Genomic DNA, 21,154 nt, shown 5'->3' with positions numbered 1-21,154 from the left:
GCCTTGGGCTGTTGATCTTGATTCTCCTTCCCCCTTGTAAAGTTAGAGGACATCAGAAGCCATCCCCGCACTGTTTTTACACACCGTTCTTGCCTGTTCATCTGTCTGCCAGATTCTTCCAGTCTCCCAGGCCACCTGGCTCTATCTCTAGGTTGCTCGTCTTCTTTCTCCAGCTCCTGTTTGAATGATGAAGCTTTAAGGCTCCACCAAACAAGCCCATCCATCAAGGAGCGAGGGACCTCAGCTCCCTCCAGCTGACCCCGGCCAGGATGCTGAGCCTTGGGGCTGGATGCCAGCACACCTTCAGGTCCTGTTCCCAGCTGTTCTTTCACTGGTCACAGGGCTTCATCATCAGTCAGAGCCTCCTTAGCTTCCCTCCTGTAGAATATCCCACCCCACACCTCCACACAGGCCTTCTTTCGAATTCAGCCTGGCCTTGTGAGAAGAGCACTGGACTGGGAGTCCAGAAATTTGGAGTCTCGCCTCAGCTCAGACTCCTACTCCCTGTGTGACTTCAGTTTCCTCATCTGCAAAATGAAGATCTTGAGCTCAGTGCTGTTGTCCTTTCCAACTCGGACATTCTGAGATTCTTCTACTCCCCCTCCCCCACCTTAAGAAGGAGGTTGCAGAGCCAGCAGCTGCCCCCTTTGACTTCCTACAGCTTCCTTAGGTGTAATCTCAATCCCTCCTGTTTTAAAGAAAGTCCATTTCTCCTGGATGAATCTCTGTCAAAGCCAAGGAGACAGGATCTTCTCTACTTGGAGATATGATTCAAGTCTCCACCTACCCCCCTCTTCCTGGCCTTCCCAAGTGCCTAAGTCTCAACCTGACAGAGGGAGCAGCCCTCAGCCAGGCCTAGGTCTGGCCACCAGCCCTCTGTCCCTCCTGATTACCTCAAAATTCCCCTGCTCCAACCCCCTCTACCGTTCACGCAACCCCAGTCTGGAGTTAGGTCACTCCCTCATCAACCCAGCCATGCCCCAAGTTCAGAAGATCATGCCAGGTCAGAGCTGCAAAGAACCTCAAAAATTAACTCCAACCACTTTCTGTTAATGGTCACGATTTTTTTTTTTTAATTATCACCCATACACATTATAACAAATCTAAAAAGGAAAGACATTCATAAAAGAGAAAAAAGATCTCCCATAATCCCACCACCAAGAGTCAAAGACTTTGCCAACAGCCTCACATTACAAGTGAGGAAACAGGCCCAGAGAGGGAAACTAACTTGCCCAAGGTCACACAGCAAATGAGGTGGTGAGACTAGAAGCCAAGTCTCTGGCCACCCTCTGTGCCATCTCCCCCACACTGGTGGTTCTGCACCAGCAGCCTCTTGCTGCATCAGCTTTCTCTGCACTCTGCCCACACTTTAGCCATCACTGCCCTTCCCTGCCTCCATCTCCCTTCTCAGTGCCCCAGAAGCTGGGACCCAGGCCTGTCCCAGTTACATACCAGGACCATTCAAATTAAGAACATTGTCCCTGACTCATTCTGTCACTTAAACACCAGCCCAGCCACAGCATTCCCCCTGCCAACCTCTCCCTCCTGCTGCCCCATCCTATCCAAAGGGCACCTATATGGATAAAGCACAGATTTCTTCCCAGTTCTCTGTCAAGAGGCCTGGCTGCAAATTACCATCTTCCCAACCCCAGAGAAAGTTTAGGTGCATGAGGAGAGAATGAAAACTATGTGTTGAAAAATGGTTCTCCTTCTATAACATGAGGGATTCAAGATAGATCTCAGAAAGGACTTCCAGGTGGGAGAGGTGTTGGAGAACTGGTGTGGGGAAAAGAAGAGTGTGCAGGATAGGAGCCCCCCCTTCCACAACTAGAGCCAGAGCAGCCCAGAAGGGCAAAGCAGGAGTGACAGGGGGACCTTCCAGGCCAGATAAGGGACCAGTAAGTTGCTTCTTCATGGTTGCACAGGCCTCTCTCCTGGTACCAAACCAAGAGAAGGTGAGTTAGGCTGTTTGCCCTCCCCTGGCTGTCCCACCCAGCCCCCAAACCCGACTCAGAAGGGGACTGGGTCTGCTGGGGGTGGGGGCAGGGAGGAGAAAAGGGAGAAAAAGCTGGAGCAGGAACCTCAGGCAGGTTCCCCATCTGCTCATCAGACCCCAGCCTCGCTTGGGATGGCCAGGAGTCCCCCTGACTCCACCGTTGTCCACTGCCTCATGGAGCCCCCTCTCCTGGGGTCCCTCCAGCCTCCTTCCTGGAGGGAAAAAGGAGTCCGAAGCCTCTAGCCTCACTCACGCACCCTATGTGTTTGGGGCAGTGGGTCCCTGCCCACCTGGCCGCAGCCCACAGAGCTCCTGGCCCCGCAGACAATACCCCAACACGGACATCTCCGGCTGGTCGGCACAAGCCTGCCCACACCTGCCCGTCCCTCCCGCCCCCGTCACCGGTCACCGGCCCCCTCCGGCCAGTCCTACCTGCTCCGGGCTGGGGGCTCAGCGCCCGGGCAGCCTCTCTGAGCACCAGCACCAGGAGCCAGAGCTCGCCCCTCATGGTGGTGCCAGGACCCGCCTCGGAGCCGGACCCGCCCCCGGCCCGCTCGCTGTCCCGGCCTGGCGAGGGAGGGGGCCCGGGCGCGGCGGCGGTGCAATCCCCGGGGCTGGCAGACTGCGAGGGACGGTGGGGCGGCTGCGGGGCGCGGGGCTGGCTAGTCAGCGGGAGCGGCGGGAGCGCGAGCGGGCGGCGAGCGAGCCGAGTGGCGGCGGCGGCGGCCGGGAGCGCGGGAGAAGGGAGGGGCGGGACGCGGCGCGCGGGAGCCTCCCCAGCCCGCCCTGCGCGCCCCGCGCGCCCCGCCGCTCCTCGGGCGCGCGGGGAGGGGGCCCGGCGGGGGGCGGGGGGCTGGGCGGGGTGGACCTCCGGGGAGCGCTCGGCCCGGCGCCCCACACCTCCGCTCCCTGTGCGCTCAGTGAAGGCCAGAAGGTCCAGATCTCAGGAAGGGACGGGCGCTCCCTCCTCCAGCCGTGGGCTCCTGGGGGTCCCCCCTTCCAGTTCCTTCAGGCTTCCCGACTTTCTGGGCTGTTTCTTCGTATTTTGCAGGTTTCTGATTCTTTGTCCGCCGCAGGACTCTCCCTTTGCAGCAGAGACGCCCAGTTTCTCTTCCCATCAGAGGCCTGAATTCGCCCCCTGTCATGCTACTTCCCACTTTATCCCTTCCCCCCCATTTACAACACTGTCTTGCTTTGTGTCCCCCAGCCCAGCAGTTAAAAGGGTGGAGGGGGCCTGGTTCACCCCTGGCCTGAAATAGCCTGGATCCCGCAAAAGGTAACCAAGACCCCCCTCGATGGGGCTCGAAGGCTACTCAGGGCCTGACCCAGGCAAGGAGACGTCCCACCCCACCTGCCACCACCTTATAACAGGCTCTGGGGATAGATCATCTTTTTTTTTTTTCCCTTACAGAACAGAATAAAAATACCCGCAATTTAGGAGATTTAATAGACGGCTGGAAACCAGGTCAGGACTCAAAGGTGCGTCTTCCCTCTCCTGACCTACTTCTGTGGTGGAGAAGGAGCTGCGGGGCTGCAGGGTGGTAGAGTGAGGAGCGAGGGGACACCCTAGCTTCCACGAGATGAGGGGGTAGGGTTTCTAAAAGCTGGGAGAGAGGGAGGGTGTGGATGCTGAGTGCCACTGGGGAAGTACCCAGGAGGAGAGACATGGGCTGGAAGAGGAAGGGTCCCTGAGGCCAAAGAGGAGATACGGGAAGGCATCAAGAACAAAAGGTTCTCTAATCTCTCAGAATCCCAGTTGCTCCTTCCTCAGGACCCAGGTCGTCCCGGAGACGCGCTTCTCCAGCCCTGTACTCTCCATCACCTTACTATGGGACAAGGCAGAGCCTGTCTGTAAATTCTTCTTGATGTCTAAGTTAAATCCCAATTTGGGCGATTTTCGAACAGGAGCTCAGGAGGCTGCCTCTTCCAGTTGCGGTTTCTTGCTGCCCTCTAGTGGCCACATGGTGAGCAGCAACGCTCGTGTTTTGAGGTTTCGCTCGCTTTTTCGGACCTGCCCAAGCGCTGTCCCCCACTGCTGGCCCTGGTCTCGCGGATTCGTATCTCGTTCCTTACCGGAAGTCGGGCTGGGAGGTCCTAGGATGGAATTCTAGCTTCGGTCTCTTTGTGCATTTCCCCGTCTGGGGTGCCCCGCGGTCTGTCTTATAAAGTGTCTCACACTGAGACAGCAGCTTGTAAACATAAGAAAATGACGTGTAACTAAAAAAGTTTAAGTCTTCAAATTTAAACGTTCATCAGAATCACATGGAATGCTTATTAAAACACAGATTTCTAGACCCTACCCCCAAGTTTCTAATGGAATAGCCCTGGGATGAGGCCCGAGAATCTGCATTTCTAACTAACAATGTTCCCGGGTGGTGCTGATGCTGGTTAGAGGCCCACATTTTAAAAATTACTGCTCTAAAATTCCCCAGTTTCTTGCACTCCCTCACTGCTCCCCGCCTGCCTTATATAAGAGAAGGAAGAAGGAAATGTCAACATGAAATTGTGGGAAAAAAGAGAAAAAACACCTCTTTAAAGGAAATAACTTGCGGAGGCAACGAATTTTACGCCTCGGAAAAAGCACAGTCAGGGGGCACCCGGATTTGAACCGGGGACCTCTTGATCTGCAGTCAAATGCTCTACCACTGAGCTATACCCCCTCTGCCGGTGCTTTGCCTTCAGATAGCTTCCTAAGACTATTGCTGCGCAGGCGCTGTGCTGCCTCGATTAACGAGTGCAGAAAGTGAACCAAAAAATCCACTGCCGTCCAGCCGATTCCGACTCATCACAACTTTATGAGAAGTGGGGACGGACTTTTACAAGAAAGCGAAAGACTATGACAAGGGGGTAGAGGTTGCTTCCGGAAGCTCTGAGCCAAAAATTCCTACTGATGGTGTAAGACAAATGCGGTTTAGGGATATAGTAGGAGCAGTCCCTCGAGATCCTTCAAGATCCTTCACTTCAGGGGCTTTCCTCTGGGCCGGGGTCCCCCTGACCTAACCTACTGGAGGTCCCCCTTGCTGCTTCTGGGAGCCTCTCCCTCCCACTCGCTCACCCGGGCTTTTCCGGGCCTTCCTTCCCCAGCCTAAGCCCCGTCCTTGGAAACTCAGCCTTCCTCCCTGAGGAAGAGCCGTCACGGTCTTTGACAGGCCAACCTGGGGGTGAGCCGGCCTCCGCCCTATCCCTGTGCTGCCCGTCCCGTCGACGAAAGGTCAGTTCAGAGCTCCTGTCCACCAATCCTCCCTAAACTCCGCCCACAGACAGAAAAACAGATTCACACACCGAGTAGAAGGGCCAGGGACTCCATCCTCAACCCGACTGCAAAAAGGGTTGGCAAGGCCGGGTTCTTTATTCCATCCTGCAAAGGCCCGCCTGAGAGGCGGACAGGAGAACTACAAAAACGTGAGGACTAAACGACATGTAGGGGGCACCCGGATTTGAACCGGGGACCTCTTGATCTGCAGTCAAATGCTCTACCACTGAGCTATACCCCCGCCGCCTGCTTTCCCGTTCATTAGAACAAATTTCTGTGGAATCAGGGAGTGGGCGTTGCTAACAACCCTAGGATAACTGCTTTTTTTATTGGTTTATTGTTAATTTTTCTTTGTTAATATATCAGGATAACTTAGTACAAAGAACACAGAACCTGGGTGGGGATAGCTAGAATTTCTGAGTTCTTCCTCCATAATCACACCTCAGGAAAAAAAAAAAAAAAAAAAAACCGCATGGTTAACCCTTAGATGTCCACGGCCTGGTTTGGGAAGGGGAGGTCCCCTCTGCCACCTGCCACCAGGACCATCCTAGGTCTTCTGAGGTGATAGCATTGCTCCTTGTACACAGATAGGCAGCTTGGGACTCCACCCTGCCTCCAGGTCTACCTAGATAGAACTCCTGGTTTTTTCCAGCCCCCAAGGACCCTACCCGTTTCCTCCGTGAGTCAATATTAAACCACCCCCTCGTCGGAAGCGACTCCACAGCAACGGGTTTGGTTTTCTTTTCTTTCTTTTTTTTTTTTGCTATCCGCTAGGCCCAAGCAGAGCTCAGACCCCCTTTCCTGGCACGCCAGGTACCAGCCCTCCCCAACCTGGCAGCGGGTGATGGAGCCCAAGGCCAGGAAGCCAGTCCTTAGGCAGATGGATCCCTGAGGCAGGTCGCTCCCATTTCCAGGGGTTTTTGTTATTCCTGCCCGGGCCCCTTGCACAGAAGCCAAAAGCCACTCTGAGGAATAGGCAGAGGGGGAGGGTAAGAGATAAGAGGTGAGCAGTTTTCAACGGCATTTATTAAAAAAAAAAAATCCTAATACAATGCAAAAAAATCGCTACAAAAAGACAGACAAAATGGTCAGGCCTTGTAGGAATCTGGGACATTTGGAAAGAGTAGAATTCACATTGGAAAGGCACTGAGGGTGAAGGGGATACCATGGGGGTGGCGTCCAGAGCCAGCATCTCAGAGGGAAGGGGAAGGGAGAGAGGAGTGGAACTCCCTGCAGTGTGAAGGCACCATCAGATTTCCTTGACCTCTCTCCCTCCCCCCGCCCCCGCCCCTCCCCCCACCCCGCCCCCAGCTTTTGGCTCTGCACTCCTCCTCCTGGGCCCAACTCCTTCACCTTTCTGGACTCTCCTTTGCCCAAAGGGTATGAGACGAAGATGGCTGAGGGGCCACAAAGCTGGGTGGACAGAGTTCTAGGAAAGAAAGATCAATTCCAGGGGCCTCTTACTCTGCCCCCAGCAGGTCCTGTACATTTTTTCTACAGAGAGGTTGAGTGCTGAGGGGAGGAGGCTCCACTTCCTAACCCCCAACGTATCCAACACCTTGCCTTGTGTCTCCAGGAAGGACTCCTGCATTTTTTTTTCTGCCGTCCTGTCTACAGCAATTCAGAGTGTGCAGTCAGCTCCTCAGTGGGGGTTGGAGGACAGTGGCAATGGCCGTAGCTGCCCCGTTCCACCAGATAACTATAGCAAAGTCATAATCGCTTGGATTTTCCATCAACGTTGTCAGTGTAAAACCCCCTCAGTCTTTCGTTGGCCTCAGGCTGGGGTATCAGTTGGCAGTGGTCCGAGACAGCATCCACTGGAGCCCAGCAGGCAACCTGCAGAGAGGGAGAAACAGGACAAGGATCCAAGTACTGATGAGGATGATAGCTTTCAAGCTCCCAGCCCCTTCCAGGAGCAGACTGAGGGGCAGCCGAAGTTACATCAAATTATTCAGTCAACAAACATGAACTGCCTGAGGTCACTGTGCTAGGGGCTGGAGTTACTGGTGAAAAAAACAAAAAGGACATGACCTCTAGGGCTTACAGTCCAGCAGAAGAAATAGATATTAAACAAATGGTCCAGCAAATGATTCTTTATATATGGTGATGAGGTTAAGAAAGAGACTTATAGAAGCCCTGATGGTGCAGTGATTAAGTGTTTGACTGCTAAACAAAAGGTTGGCAGTTCGAATCCATAAGCCACTCCTTGGAGGTGCTATAGGGCAGTTCTACTCTATGGTACAGGGTCACTATAAGTTGGACTTGACAGCAATTTTTTTTTTTTTTTTTCTGGACATCTGGGAGTCAGGGAGGGTTTCTCTGAGGAAGAGGCTGGAGACCTGCCTTTCTGGACCACTTAACGATGTTTCTGGGCAAGGTGCCAATGCCTCCATCACCACCCACTCCATCACAGAGGGCACTGCTTCATAAGCAAGCTGCCCCCCTAGACTGTGAGCAAGTCCAGAGCCAGGATGGAGTCTTGATTATACATGTGTCATCTCTCGCCCCTGGGCTAAGCCAGCCGTAGCCCAGGAATAAGCAGCCACTCACCTGGCACAGTGCGTGGAACCTGGGGGGTACATGGGATATGCTGGTTGAATTGAACTGACTATGGGTTAAAGGGAGCCCTGGTGGTGTGGTGGTTAAGTGCTTGGCTGTGAGCTAAAAGGTCTGCAGTTCAAATCCACCAGCTGCTCCTTGAAAACCCTGTGGTGCAGTTCTACCCTGCCTTATAGGGTAGCTATGAGATGAATTGGGTTGGCAAAGGGTTTTTTTTTTGATGGGTTGAAGGGCTTCCTCCTGACCCAGTGGGTGGCAGGGACACTGCCTGAAATGTGTGGTCCTAAAGTCTCCCTTTCTTCAACTCAGGCATCCAGCTCCCCAACCTGCTAAAATGCCTCTTGAGAGGAAGGGGAATTCAACAGGCCTTGACCTCCTTGTGTCATTTGGGTGTTTACTCAATAGCTACCTTCTTGGTGGCCTTCTCCGGATACCTTATCTAAAATTGCAGCATACCCCCCCCACCACATACTGCCAATCCCCCTTTCCTGCTTTATTTTTCTCCTTACCACTTATCGCCAATTTACTATATATGTCTCTCATTTACTGTCTCACCCACTAGAGAGTAAGCTTGGATTGGAGCAGGGATTTGTGTCTATTTTGTTTTCTGCGGCATTCCCAGCACCTAGAACAATGCCCGGCACAAAGGAGGTGTTCCATAAATGTTTGTAGAATGAATTGTGTCATTTAATCTCTATAGGAATTCTGACGGGGGTAGGCACAGTTGCCGTCCTCTTTGGAGATAAGGAAACTAATGCCCAGAAACAGTCAGTGATTTCTGCCTAGAGGTTTGTCTTCCAGGTCTTCCCATGGCTGTCTCCGCTTCATTCAGGCCTTAGTGCAAAAGTCACCTCCTAGGAGAGGCCTTCCCTGGCCACCAGAGCTAAATCAGACCCCTTCTCACCCTCAAAACTCTCCATTACTGTTATCCAATTTCACTTTTTTCATAGCACTTATCAGCACCTGCAATTATTGGAGTTAGGAGGAGTGTTACCTCTCTTCCCACTAGAATAAGCCCCTTGAGAGCAGGGACTGTCTTGCTCACTGCATACCCACAACATCTCAGCTGTGAGTAGGTGCTCAACTGGCTTAGCCCAGGAGCCAACTCTGAGCCAGAATCTACAGAAGAGAGACAGGAGAAGTGTTCTGATGGTCAGTCACCCATTGGCTGGGCCAGGTCCTGGAGGTCCAGGTGGGGCAGCCACTAACCCTTCCCCAGTGAGGGCGCAACAGCCCTGTATGTGCCACGGGTGGTCTTTGATGGCACTGAGAGTGAGGAATCGGGAGATCTCCATGGTGGTCATAGAATCCTTCACGTCCTGCTTGTTGGCAAAGATCAAGACTGAGGCATCTCGCAGAGCCTGTGGGCAGAGGAGTCCAGCCCCAGTCAGCTTGCCAGGGTCAGCCTTCCCTCCCATGGCTCTCTCACATCCTCCCTGGCTCCCCAGCTGTCCCAGGAGAGAGAAGCCCATGCCCAGGAGGGGCCAGATGGAGGCCCTACCCCAACAGTAACAGCCACACCAAGAGACACTGACAGCTCATAGAACCCCTCCCAAGCAGTGCCCATAATCTCCATGATGCCCACATGAAGTAGGTATTAGAAGATCCTCTCCATTTTATACCTGAGGAAACTGAGGATAAGAGAGGTGAAATGGCTTGTTCAGAGTCCCACAATGAGTAAGAGATGGGGTCAGAACTAGAACCAGCAACTCTGGCTTCCATGATCAATTACGGTGAGGGCATTGTAGCTCTTCACTGGGATAAACTAGCCCAGCTCGGGTTGCTGAAATGGGGCTCCCAGAGGCTGAGACATCAAGAATGAAGCTCAGAGAGGCTGAGCAGCTACCCCAAGAACACACAGCTAGTATCATTGGCCCCTCTCCCAACCGGGGTGCTTACTTCATGAGCGAGCATCTTATACAGCTCCTCCCTAGTGGTCAGTAGCCGGTCTCGGTCTGTGCTGTCAATCACAAGGATGATGAACTGGGCAGTAGAGAGAGCCGAACTGGTGAGTTTTCTCTTTGGTGAGCTTGTTCCCTACCCACTGTGCTCCCCCATTGGCCTCTGCACTGCCCTGATGTCAGCCCTGCAGACACTGTCCAGTCTCAAGATCTCACCGCCTAGTCCCATTTTAATTCCCCTTTTCCATTCAGACAAGGGGAGTACAGGGCACAACCTCTGACTGTACCAGAGGCTGTGCTAAGCACTAGGCAACCATTACTCCGTTTAGTCCTCATCACAACCCTGTGGAAGTGGTACTATTGTTATCTCCTTTTACAGATGAGGAGACTGAGGCTGGACCAGGTTAAGTATCGTGCTCTCAGGCACACAGCTGGTGAGAGGCAGTGCCGGAATTTGAATTCAGGTTTGTTTCATTCCAGGAATTAAACCCTGAATCCTACTGCTGCCAGAGTAAGAAAGAAGGGTCTCCAAGACAAGGGGCCCCCAGCAAGCAGCCAAAGCTGCCAGGAAGTATTCAAAAAATTTAACAGGCACTATGCTGCATTGGGAGCCCTGGTGGTGCAGCGGTCCAGAGTTCAGGTGTTAACCAAAAGTTTGGCAATTTAAATACACTAGCTGTTCCTTGGAAACCCTATGCAGCAGTTCTACTCTGTCCTACAGGGTTGCTCTGAGTTGGAATCAACTCAGTGGCAATGAGTTTGTTTTGTTTTGTTTTATGCTGCACTGAGTACTTGATGCATCCGAACTGGCTATTGTTTTATTACTATTTAATCCTCACAACAGCTCCAGGAGGTCATTATAATGCTCCCCATTTCACAGATGACAGAACTCAGCTCAGAAAGGGTGAATGGCTGACCTAAGATCACACAGCTGCCTTGGAGTTTCCTCCAGCCCCAGTGCCCTTTTCACCTCCGTTTTTGAGTAGTATGTGTTCCAGGTGGAGCGCAGAGCCTCCTGTCCCCCTATGTCCCACATGAGGAAGTGGGTCTTTCGCAGAACAATCTCCTCCACGTTGCTACCGATGGTGGGACACGTATGGACCACCTCATTTGTCAGGCTGGAGAGGTAAGAGTGGGTACCCAGAGCTCATCCCAGCCATTCCTAGCCCTGGCCCCCAGCCCTCTGTTCCCAGGGTGGGTTGAATCTAACTCAGACCAACTCAGCCCAGGTTGACTGAGCACCTGCTAGGGGCCAGGCCATGTGCTGGGCATGGCAGAGGCAGACAGGTGTGAGATAAAGCCCTGCCCTGGCTTGGGTCCAGAGAAGGGAAACTAAAGCAGTCTTCTTAAACTTTAATATGCAGTTGAATCACCCGGGAGTCTTGTTAAAATGCAGATTCTGAATCAGTGCGGCTGGACTGGGGCCCAGGACTCTGCATTTCTAACAAGCTTCCAGATGATGTGGTGTTGCTGGTCTGTGGACCACACTGAGTAGCAATAAATTAGAAGAACCAGACAGACACAGACAAGGGCCATCAGAGGGGTGCTTTGTTTTAAGTGACATAGAAAACATATGCTTTTACATGTAAGGAATGTCTCTGGAAGGTACTTCTGCGGATCGAAACTGGAAGTTTAGGGTAAGAAAGAAACTTTTCACTATACACTCTTGTATTGTTTGATTTTTTTTTAAAACCATTTACATATACTACTTTTTCAGAGGAAAATTTGTTCTAGGCAATAAGTTACTTCAGAGGCTCCAAAATGAGAGAGAAGCCTTCCACAGAGTGAACAGGGAAAAGCTCCTATGGGTATTTATTTACTCAGCACCAACAACCCCAGGTGAGAGATCCCCCGGAACCACGGGCCCAACCAGACCCAAATCTGGCCCTCCCGGAGCTCGCGGTCGGCCTTTGGGTTTGAAGACTGGAGAATTTGAGCAGGCAGCAGGCAGAGGGGTTGGAATGGAAGGACCTGTCGCTAGGGGGGAGAGAGCAGCAGAGAGGCAGAAAGAAGAGGTCGGTTCGGACACCTGACAGGCCTGCAACCGCTTGTTGCAGGGGCCTGGGGAGACCGCGGGAGCAGTAGAACTGAAGTTGCCCAGACCTTGCAAGGCCTCGAAGGCCAGGTCCAGGGGCCACTGAACTGAGGGGCCCCTATACCAGGAAGGTCACATCAGCTACAGGAGGAACCTAAAAAAACAGGAGGAACCTAGGAACCCAAAAAAGAGCTCCCGATTGGTCCAAACGCCTGTCAGTCTGACAGAAAGGCCCAGCCCTCTCCTGTCCCCCTGGGAGTCACTTACAATTGGTAGAGAATGGTGGTTTTTCCTGCGTTGTCCAGCCCCACGATGATAACCTTGTGCTCTGAAGGCAGCCGGAGGAAGGGCAGGGTCAGGATCAATCCCGATGACCAAGGGACTGTGTGCCTCCATCAGGCCTCCCAGGAAGGAGACAAGTGTTCCGAGTACGGTGGGGGACGTCTACCCATGATACCTCTTCTGCTCCCCCGCCCCCCCCCCCAAAAAAAAACAACAGGGCAGATGCCCTCCCCACGGAGCCCCAGACACCTGTTCCACTCCCGGACAGTGGAAATGAGAGCTGAGAGCCCCCCTCCAGCTCCCGCTCCACAGTTCCAGAAAAGTAATTGTATGAAAGGTCCAGCATCTTCTGGGGAAGAGTTGAGCACCAAGTCCCAACTGCAAGACACCGGCAGAGGCCCCCTACCCCGCCGGCCGTGGCATTCAGCTGAGAGGAAAGAGGCTCCCCAGGCCCCTGCGTCATGGCGCAGCGGGCAAGGAGGGAGGAAGGGGAGAGCGCGGACTGAACGAGGAGTGCTCACGCAGGACCCTCGGAGCCCGGATCTCCCAGCGCATCCGCCCGGACTACCCCAGACTGGGGGAGCCCAAGAGGGAGCGGGATCAGAGCTATCGCTGGGATGCCCTGTGCACCCCTTACCTTGGTTCCCGAAGATGCCCATCAACTTGGCGATCAGCTGTCCCATGGCGCATATGGAACCGGGCAGAGGTAGAGCTTGGTGGCCTCGGGGGACACGGGTCAGGGCCCGGAGCTCGGAACCCCGCCCCCTGGAGAAGGTCGGGCGGGGCTTAGCCTGTGAGGTCACGGAAGCCACACGTGTTATCTGTGGGGCTTGGGAATCCCCTGGGAAGCTGGTCCTCAAAGCGCCGTTGACATCACGGTGATGTCGAGCCGTCTGTCCAGGGCTTTGGAGATGCAAGGCAAAGGGGTCCTGGACTGTCAGGCCCTCTTCCTCGCCCTGAGAAAACTCCAAAGAGCTCTCTGGGTGCAATGCTCCCCATCCCAAAACAAGTGAGACTGAGAGCAGTTGCCCCATCCCAATTCCCCCTCCTCCCAGGGCCCTAGACTGAGGCAAAGCCCCTAGCGGCCCATTTTCTACACTTGGGCTTCTCTGAGCTGGAAGAATATTCTAACCCTCAACAGTTCTCTGGTTGTTTCAGTAGTGTGGGTCTTGTGGGCTGACTCAGAGTGAATTCCCTGGGGAGAGGGAAAGATTCCCCTCCTTTCACAGGTCCCATGGTGCCAATGACTGAGGAGAAATTAGCACTGCCTCCCCTTTTTCTTTTTTTCCCCAAACCACTGACTGATCAGGCGCAGCTCCCTGATCCTGGGGGTGGGCATCTGAATACAGGAGTGGATCAAGGAGAGATCCGCCACCAGGCCCTACGGAGGGGCCCCCAGATGTTAAAACCCAGAAGAGGAGAACTGGGTGGAGAGAGAGAGCCAGGAGGCCAGGATGGAGGAGGGAGACGCTGTTGTTGTTTGTAAAATTCCTTCTTTGCTTAAACTGGGGAAACCCAGGAAACAAAAAGAGAAGTGGGGAGACAAAGCAACCTCAGACTGAGGAGGTGGTTAGAAGGAGGGCAGTCACCACACAGGAGAGCCGGTTCCTTCCATCCCACTGCCACTGGCTTCCTACAGTTATTGTCCCCCTCCACTAAGGTAAGACTCACATAACTGGTCCCCCTGATTCTGCCTCCCCCTTATCCAGGTCATCCTCCTCATGGCCCTATTAGCCTTCCTAAAGCACAGCTCAGAGTCTGTTACTCCACAGCTCATAAACCTTCAACGGTCCCCCATTGCCCACTGTATTCAGATCAGTCTCCTAACCTGACATTCAATGGCCTCCATGAACAGCCATCACCTGCCTTGAAGGTTTATCTCCCAGGTTACCACCCAATGCTCTCCTCCAATGGGATGACTCACTGGTCCTGGCCCACACATGCCTACTTTCTGGCTGTTCCTTTGCTTCTGCATTCCTCCACCTGGAATGCCTTTCACCATCTTCTCGGCCAGAAGGATTCCTGAGACCCTTTTGCTACGTGCTATAAAAGCCACCTACTTCCCAAGCCCTGGCTTGGTTCTCCAGCCAGATAGGGCTTCTAGGTACACTGGGGCTGTAGTCTGGAGTATCTGCTTCTCCCAATCAACTGTGAGTCCTAGAGGACAGAGTTCATGTCTTGTTGGTCTGCGTACCCACCCCCCTACCCATGCCTAGTCCAGTGTCTGGCACACAGTTGCGATTTGTTGCTGTGGGACTGAAGTAAAATGAGTTAAGCTACAGCCTGAAGAATGGTGTTTGGAGTATTTAAAAAAAGGAGTGTGAGCACACGTTTAAGAGGAGTGAGGAAGGCTGGAAAGTTTACGGAGAGAAGAGGAAAAATATCTCACTACATACAGAATTTTCATCCCACCCAGGTTGGTGCCCTAAGTTAGAAGGTTGGAGCATTGACCTCCAGAGTCCATCTGAGCTGATTCCCTTCCAGTCCTAGGAGATAAGGCATTGGGCTGTGCATGGTTGGGGTAGGGTCAGGGTACAGACGGTGCTGGGGGAAGCTACAGTGCTTTGAGCATTTTAACCATCTGTTTCCTGGGGGAAAGGAACTTCTTCGTGCATCCTGCCCCCCTGCCTCCAAATGCAGAATTGAAAGTGACACCTTGCTAGCTGGGAGCACATTCAGTAAACAGTCAAGAAGCCACCTCCCATTCAAGGCCCAGAGCCTGGATCATCGGGGCATTCATTCATTTATTCATTTATTGGACAAATATGGGTTAGGAATCAGGAAACCTGCTCTTTCAGGGAGCTCATAGTCTAGTGGGGGAAACAAATACACAAGTATATATTACAAAATGTGGTGTGCATTAAGAAGGGAAAAAACAAAGAAACCCTGAGAGACAGTAGGTGGGATAGTCTAATTTAGAAGGGAGCCAAGGCACACTTCTCTGAGGAGGAGATTACTGGAGCTAAGACTTTTCTCTAGGATATCAGACTGGGACATCCCTCTCACCCCAGAGCCTTGGTGCTCCCAGCTCAGCTCACTTTATTTTAGAACAATGGAAGCCATTGGTCACATCTAGGACCTGAGCCCTCTCCTACCTCAGCTCACTCTGGGCAGAACCCACTCAAAGCCTAGTGGAAGAAGAAGCAGCTAAGCAGGGAAAGAGGCAAAAGGTAGCAGGTAGGAGGTCCCCCAGCCACCTCAGTCCCCATCAACACCCGCCACTCAGGAATCCCTGAGATGGCTGTGGTAGCAGCCTCTGTGGGCCTGGCCCCAGCCCACTTCATGGCCGTTGAAATCCTCACTTGTTGACAACCACCAAAGTGCTGATTGCGCAGCCAGAGTCAGTTGAGGGCTTGTGGTTTCCAAGAAACAAGAACCTTTCTCCCCCCATCTCTCGATCTCTCTGAGCCAGCTAGAAATGCCCCTGCCTGCAAACCTCGGGCAAATGCAATTTCAGGCAGAAGGCACATGAGGAGGAGGCAGAAACATATTTGGGCACGTGTTTCTTTCTCCCCAACACCCTCCTCCCCCCACCAAAACACACACACACAGAAGCTGGGGCATCCTGGAACAGGGGAATCAGCACTCGTCTTGAAGGGGGAACAGCTATGACAAAACTTAAAAGATCTGAGCTTAAGTCCTTGCTCTGCAGCTCTGTAACTGTGGACGAGTAGCTTAGACCTCTCTGGGCTTTATCTGTAAACTGGAGTTAATAATCCTTGTCCTTGATTCAAAATGTCAGGCTCCTGCCCAGACCTCTCTGTGGAGCTCCAGATCATACACCCAACTGTCTTCTGCTCATCTCCTCTTAAACGTGCCACAGGCACCTTAAACCCACCTCATTCAAAGCTGGACTTAGCATCTCTGACCCTAACCTGGTTTTCTCACCTGCTTCCTCTATATCTGGGAAGACCACCACCCACAGTCATCCCAGACTCCTCCCTCTCTCTCACTGGACACCTCCAATTGCTCTTCAAGATATCTCGGGTGTAACTGCCTCTGGCAGTCATTGCCTCCTGTCCCGTCCCACTGCCACTGCTGTGGTCTAACGCAAACCCTCCTCAGTTCTCGCCTGGTGCATTGCAGTCGTTTCCAGGCTAGGTTCTCCAATCTACGCTCCAAACTGCAACCAAGGCAACCTTTCCATTGCTGCTTAAAATCCTTCCATGTCTGCACACCAGCTTCAGGACAAAAGTCCAGATTCCTTAACATGGCCCAAGAACCACGGCAACCTACTCCTGCCAACCCCATTAGCCCTCTCTGGCCACTGCCTGAGAGCACAGTTTGCTAGTGAAGTGCCCAGAATGTGCCATGCATGTCATCTGCTTCCTCTGATTTGAACACTTAGCCCCTTTATCTGCCCAGGTAACTCCTAACCATTCTTCTAGACTCCGTCAAGACTCACCTCCTCCAGAAAGCTTCTCCCAGCTTTCCAGGTTACCACAGTAGTCCAGTGCTTCCTACATCAGAGAGCTCATTGTTCTGAATTGGAATTTGTGGCTCCCATTCAGACATGTGCCTGGTACACAATAGATGCTCAATAATTGTTCTGGGTTGTTGTTGTTTTCAGTAAATAAATAAGGGAATGAGTGATTAATTCCATTGAAAGGGAGTGGAAGAGCACTGCTTTGGAAGGCAGAGACTGAGAGACCGGGTCCTAATCCCAGCAGTGTTGGCTTTGCCATCAATTTCCTGGTGACCATGGGCCAGCCACTTGACCTCTGGCCTGCCCAGTTCATCTCTTTGACCTGTCAAGTCCTCATCTGGAGGACCTCAGGATGTCTACTGCCCTACACACACACACGTTGGGCAAAAGCGCTCAAGTGAAGGACCCATCTCTAGCCCTTCAGAAACAACCGGAATGGAGACGTGATTGGTGAAAGCTGTGTGGCGCTGGATACGGGTGACTGCAGTAACAGCTGGCAGAAATCCACATCCTGCTAGCTGGGGATGGCAGGAACAGGCAGTCACCTGCTGACTTTCTTCCCTTGAGAGACAGAGCTTTCTCTCATGACGGGACTGGGGGCAGGGTGTACCCCATTCTCTCTGTCCTCTACCCAAGCATGTCTCCTCCCCTCCCCCAAAGTTACCAGGGGCTAGGCCTTGGTGGGGGAAGTTTGTGGGGGTATCATTCCAGTCAGTCATTAAGAGCATCAGTGGGGCAGGGAGCTGAAAGCTCAGACCCTCCCTCCCCTCAGGTTGTGGGGGGACAGCTGAGGCCACAGGAGGAGAAAAACAAGCATGTGTCTTTAAGACTTTGTGCCAGTGGGTCTGGATCTCTCTCGCTGAGTGACACCTGCTGCTGAGTGACACCTGCTGCTCAGTGACACCTGCTCCACCCCAGCTTCCATCTCCCCTGGCCCTACTTCTGGGAAGATGGGCAAGGTGGAAGGTTTGGGGCCTGAGTGGAAAGCTGAGACTGGCCACACAGATCTGCTGGACTTGAATGTGATGCATCAAAGGGTGCAAAACAAATCACATCTCCATCTAAGCTGACTCTCAGCACCTACCCCTTCGCCCCCTCTGTGCATCAGCATCTCCTACATGCCTGGGCTGGCAACCATGTGGCGGTAACAAAGAAGCAGGCTCGGGAAGCGGCCACAAAGGACAGGACAGCAGTTTTATATATGGCAAAATACTTCTCCTAAGGGAGTACAGACAGACATACAGATAGGGGCGCAGGACACAAGACAGGGAGGGGAAAGGGTTGGGCAGTGGTGTCTTCTAACCAGTGAGTGGAAGCTGCACCCCACCCCCCAGGTGGGAGGTGGGACAACATTGGCACAGGAGGTGGCGAGACAGGCATGAGCTGCCCATCCCTGAGGTGGGCAGCCGGGCACAGCCCAGTCCTCGTTGGCACAATCGGCTCTCTCTGGCCCAGCTGGGATGCTGGGGAGGGGCAGGGCTGCTGGGCGATAGGGATACTGAGGCAGAGGGGTACCTCAGGGAAGAGGGGGCACCAAGGCCTCTCCTGGGGGTAGTAGACATGGGTAAGAGACAGGATCACAAGAGGCAAATACAGAGCACAGCAGCAGTCAAGCCCTCCAGGGGAGATCCAAGGTCCCAAGGCAACCCCTGGGGTGGTGATCACCCCTTGGGCACCAAGCCACAGGGCCCCTCCCCTGGGGCCTCAGGGTCAAAGTGGAGTTTTTTGGTTTCAAAGAGGCAGGCCAGTGTTACATGGGCTCTACACTCGGGTGGCACAGGGATGGGGGGCTAGGACACAGAAGGCCCCCTTTTTTGATGGCAGCAGGCAGGGGATGTTGTAGGCAAAGCTCATTCCTGGGGCAGGTGAAGGCTCAGGCATGGAGGTGGTAGGGTGAGTAGAACCATCTCAGGTTGCCTGCGCCTCAGGGTTCTAGGCTCTGGGCATTGCCATGGCCATGGGACATGAGTGGGCACAGTACTGATGCCTGCCAGTTTGTACCCAGGCCCTCCCCAAGCAGAAGCACCCATGCTGTAGCTTTCACCTACCAGACAATGCTGCCAGGAAGCTGGGGAGAGAGGGCAGGTGGGGTGAGGGGCACTGGATCTGTGGTTTGGAGAGAGGCCTCGTGGGAAAGATGCCGTGGCCTCTGTCTCCAGGAAAAGAAAGGGCCATCTCATTTGGGTCCCTCACTTAGAGTCCCGAGTAGAAAGAGTTAAGGAAGTGCACCTTTTCTCTGGGACAGAGAGGGAGAGTCCCCTGAGCTGGGGAAAGAGGACACTGCAGAAAGGTGGGTATTCCCCATTCATCCACAGCAGGCAAGGAAAAACCTACAGCTGGGGCTTATGGGCCTCCCAGAGGCTGGGATACCACCAAAGAAACCCCAAACATTGAGCAAAGGCCTCTGAAAGGAGGGAGGCAGTATCTCCTGGAAGCAAGATACATCGCAGGTAGTGACCCCTCTGACCCGCCCTTCCCAGAGCTCAGAGCCCTCCTCCCAGTCCTGTTGCCTCTGCCTCTCAGCGGATGTAGACACCTCGCCCCCAGCCCTCCAGCTCATTCTTGTTGCGCCCCAGAACTGGACCCCCACCCTCAGCGCAGTAGCGGGCCTTATTCCGGCCCCGGTTCCGGTTGTCAGTCAGCTCTTCCTCATAGTCGTCTTCCTCATCTTCCCAGGAGCCCTGCCGGGCTGGTGGGGTGCTGCCCCCTGCAGGGTCTCCAAGCCCCGGCCCCTCCGAGGGGTCAGTCTCCATGTCCACACACGAGTCTCCCAGCTCCGTGTAGGCAGAGTTTCGGCTGCCAGGGGTGTCAGCATCAAACGTGTCTTGGCGGGGTAGTGCCCGCAGGGTGCCCGCCCGGCCTGGTGGGTGGCTGCTGGAGTAAAGGCCTGGGGGCTGGCCCAGCTCCCCCGGGTACTCGTGCACACTGACGTGCTCCCCGGTGGCCCGTTCCAGTGGCTGGTCCCCGGAAGCAAGGTAGGGTCCCTGGTTAGCAGGCAGATGGCACACATCATGCAGATCAGGCAGGGGTAAGAGAAACACAAAGCAAGGTAGGTTAGTGACAGCACCAAGACACCCAGCCTGGCTGAAGGAGGAGGGTGCTGGCTCTAGTGGATGGGCAGCAGGGCAAACAGCTCTAGCTGGAAGATGGACTTCAGGGCATTTGCTCCTTTAGTGGGAGAAGGGGCGCTCAGCCTTGACAAGGCATGAGGTGTGAACTCTCATGGTAACCATGGTGCAGAGCCTGTGGAGTTAGTCACCACTTCCTCAATGCACAACATTAATGCTGTCTTGGGGTTCATCATCATTAACAGCTCATTAGTATTGCCCCTCGTTAGTGGTTGATTGGGTTAGTCACTGCCCCCAGCTTTCCAATATGTTAATGGAGAATTTTAGCCCAAACTCAAGCTCCTTCAGCTCACACCAGACTCCAATCACAGATTTCCAGAACCCCAGGCTTCTCCCCGCATTCCCTAGTCAGATGGCACCCTCTAAGTTTGAACCCTCCCCTGCCTCCAACAAGGACTCATCAAAGCAGCTGCTGGTAAATGCTGACGGGTCTCCATCCGGAGACAATGGGGGATGAGTGGTCCAATGTTCTCATCACCAAATACCATGTGAAGGTGACCTCATGATCACTGCCACCATGGAGGCTGCTGGGTGGAATGAAAAGGGCCCTAGGCAGGGAGTTCAGAGGCCTGGGTTCTAGTCCTGCCCCTGTCACTTATAAGCTATGTGACCCTGAGCAAATGACTCCCCTCTCTGTGACTCAGTTTCTCAGTTGTGATGAGGACAGAGGTTAGGCTAGAACAGCAGTTTCCAAACTGTTCCCTGAAGGTCTGGGGTGGGGGAGGGAGGGAGTGGGGGCACACAGTAGTGGTTCAGTAGCTCCCATGGGGGGAAAGGAGAGCCTAAGCCACTAGTTCCCCCTGAGCAGAGCAAGGGTGCTTTGTCTCCATACTGAGCTTCCGCCCAAGATTCAGCAGACAAACCAGCTCTGTGGCTGAAACGGATTTGAAAAGCAAAGGTCTAGAATGATTTCACGGGTGCCTCTGGCTCTAACCTAGAACCATATACTTAATGGTGTGGTTTCTGAGATGGACTGTGGCTCCCATGGGAGGAGGGAGTAGGCAGGGTGGGGCACCTACAAGAGGGCCTTTTCTGGAATCTGTTTTTCTGGGAGGAGGGTGGAAGGTACACCATCAACTCACAGATGATGCTACATTCTGGGTCCCCTCTGGGGTCAGGGCTCTGGGGGTGGAGGTGATCTCCAGGGGTTTAACGGCCCCAGCTCTGTGGGTTTCTCTGGATCTGAGGGCCCCTGTTCTGTGGGTACTTTCTGAGTGACAGCCCTCTGTGTCTGGTCTAAAACAGGTGTGAACCCCAGCAACTGAGTCTATCAGTCTTCCTCATGGTTTCTTCCTAGTCACTTATAAGGCCCCCAACCAGGCCTCATATCCAAAAGCCCCAAGACAGCAGATGTAGCCCTATAGAATCAGGCCCAGGGAGGCATCACTAGCCAGCCCCAGTCCGATCAAAAACCACAGACACCAGAAGCTGCTGCTCACCACGTTTTTTACAAAATAAAGCTCTTCCCTTCCTTCCCCCATGTTCCCTGCACTCCAGTTCAAGCCCTGGGTGGGAAAGAAGACCGGTGGGGCACCCACTACATGGTGTGCTCCTGCTGCTGGGGCACCGTGCTG

The 21,154-nt window shown here is 53.7% G+C and overlaps 3 protein-coding genes and 2 non-coding genes across 9 annotated transcripts in view; all 5 read right to left on the bottom strand.

Annotated features, from left to right (window-relative positions):
- PLXDC1 (plexin domain containing 1) overlaps nucleotides 1–2,504 on the bottom strand; it is a 66,488-nt gene extending 63,984 nt beyond the window's left edge. The window contains exon 1 of the mRNA XM_003414684.3: nucleotides 2,429–2,504. Within this exon, the coding sequence (XP_003414732.1) occupies nucleotides 2,429–2,504 (76 nt within the window). The remainder of the gene's footprint in view (nucleotides 1–2,428) is intronic.
- Nucleotides 2,505–4,584: 2,080 nt separating this feature from the next.
- On the bottom strand, nucleotides 4,585–4,656 carry TRNAC-GCA (transfer RNA cysteine (anticodon GCA)). Its single transcript has one exon. It is a non-coding gene; the product is annotated as a tRNA-Cys (tRNA).
- Nucleotides 4,657–5,418: 762 nt separating this feature from the next.
- On the bottom strand, nucleotides 5,419–5,490 carry TRNAC-GCA (transfer RNA cysteine (anticodon GCA)). Its single transcript has one exon. It is a non-coding gene; the product is annotated as a tRNA-Cys (tRNA).
- Nucleotides 5,491–6,544: 1,054 nt separating this feature from the next.
- Nucleotides 6,545–13,060, bottom strand: ARL5C (ADP ribosylation factor like GTPase 5C). 3 transcript variants are annotated; one of them, XM_023553638.2, is made up of 6 exons: nucleotides 12,664–13,060; nucleotides 12,012–12,072; nucleotides 10,680–10,827; nucleotides 9,708–9,791; nucleotides 8,970–9,169; nucleotides 6,545–7,085 (listed from the first exon to the last, which is right to left on the bottom strand). In XM_023553638.2, the coding sequence occupies exons 1-6, from the start codon at nucleotides 13,058–13,060 to the stop codon at nucleotides 7,037–7,039; spliced, it is 939 nt and encodes a 312-aa protein (XP_023409406.2). In that variant the 3' UTR covers nucleotides 6,545–7,036. The 3 variants fall into 3 exon arrangements, with proteins under 3 accessions (XP_023409406.2, XP_003414733.2, XP_064127207.1); XM_003414685.3 differs by having other exon boundaries at nucleotides 9,018–9,169; XM_064271137.1 differs by having other exon boundaries at nucleotides 6,971–9,169.
- CACNB1 (calcium voltage-gated channel auxiliary subunit beta 1) overlaps nucleotides 9,075–21,154 on the bottom strand; it is a 26,745-nt gene continuing 14,665 nt past the window's right edge. Inside the window, exons 14-17 of one of the 3 annotated variants that reach the window (XM_064271136.1) lie at nucleotides 12,664–19,436; nucleotides 12,012–12,145; nucleotides 9,708–9,791; nucleotides 9,075–9,169 (exon numbers count right to left, since the gene is read on the bottom strand). In XM_064271136.1, the coding sequence (XP_064127206.1) occupies nucleotides 18,972–19,436 (465 nt within the window). In that variant the 3' untranslated portion in view covers nucleotides 9,075–9,169; nucleotides 9,708–9,791; nucleotides 12,012–12,145; nucleotides 12,664–18,971. Of the gene's footprint in view, nucleotides 9,170–9,707; nucleotides 9,792–10,705; nucleotides 10,828–12,011; nucleotides 12,146–12,663; nucleotides 19,437–21,154 lie in introns of those variants that run through there. The other 2 variants (XM_064271135.1, XM_064271134.1) reach the window with 2 other exon arrangements.

This window comes from Loxodonta africana, chromosome 18 (genome assembly GCF_030014295.1).
Source record: "Loxodonta africana isolate mLoxAfr1 chromosome 18, mLoxAfr1.hap2, whole genome shotgun sequence".
Taxonomy (NCBI): Eukaryota; Metazoa; Chordata; class Mammalia; order Proboscidea; family Elephantidae; genus Loxodonta; species Loxodonta africana.
The sequence above is the reverse complement of the archived record's forward strand: the minus strand, read 5'-3'. Positions and strand labels throughout refer to the sequence as shown.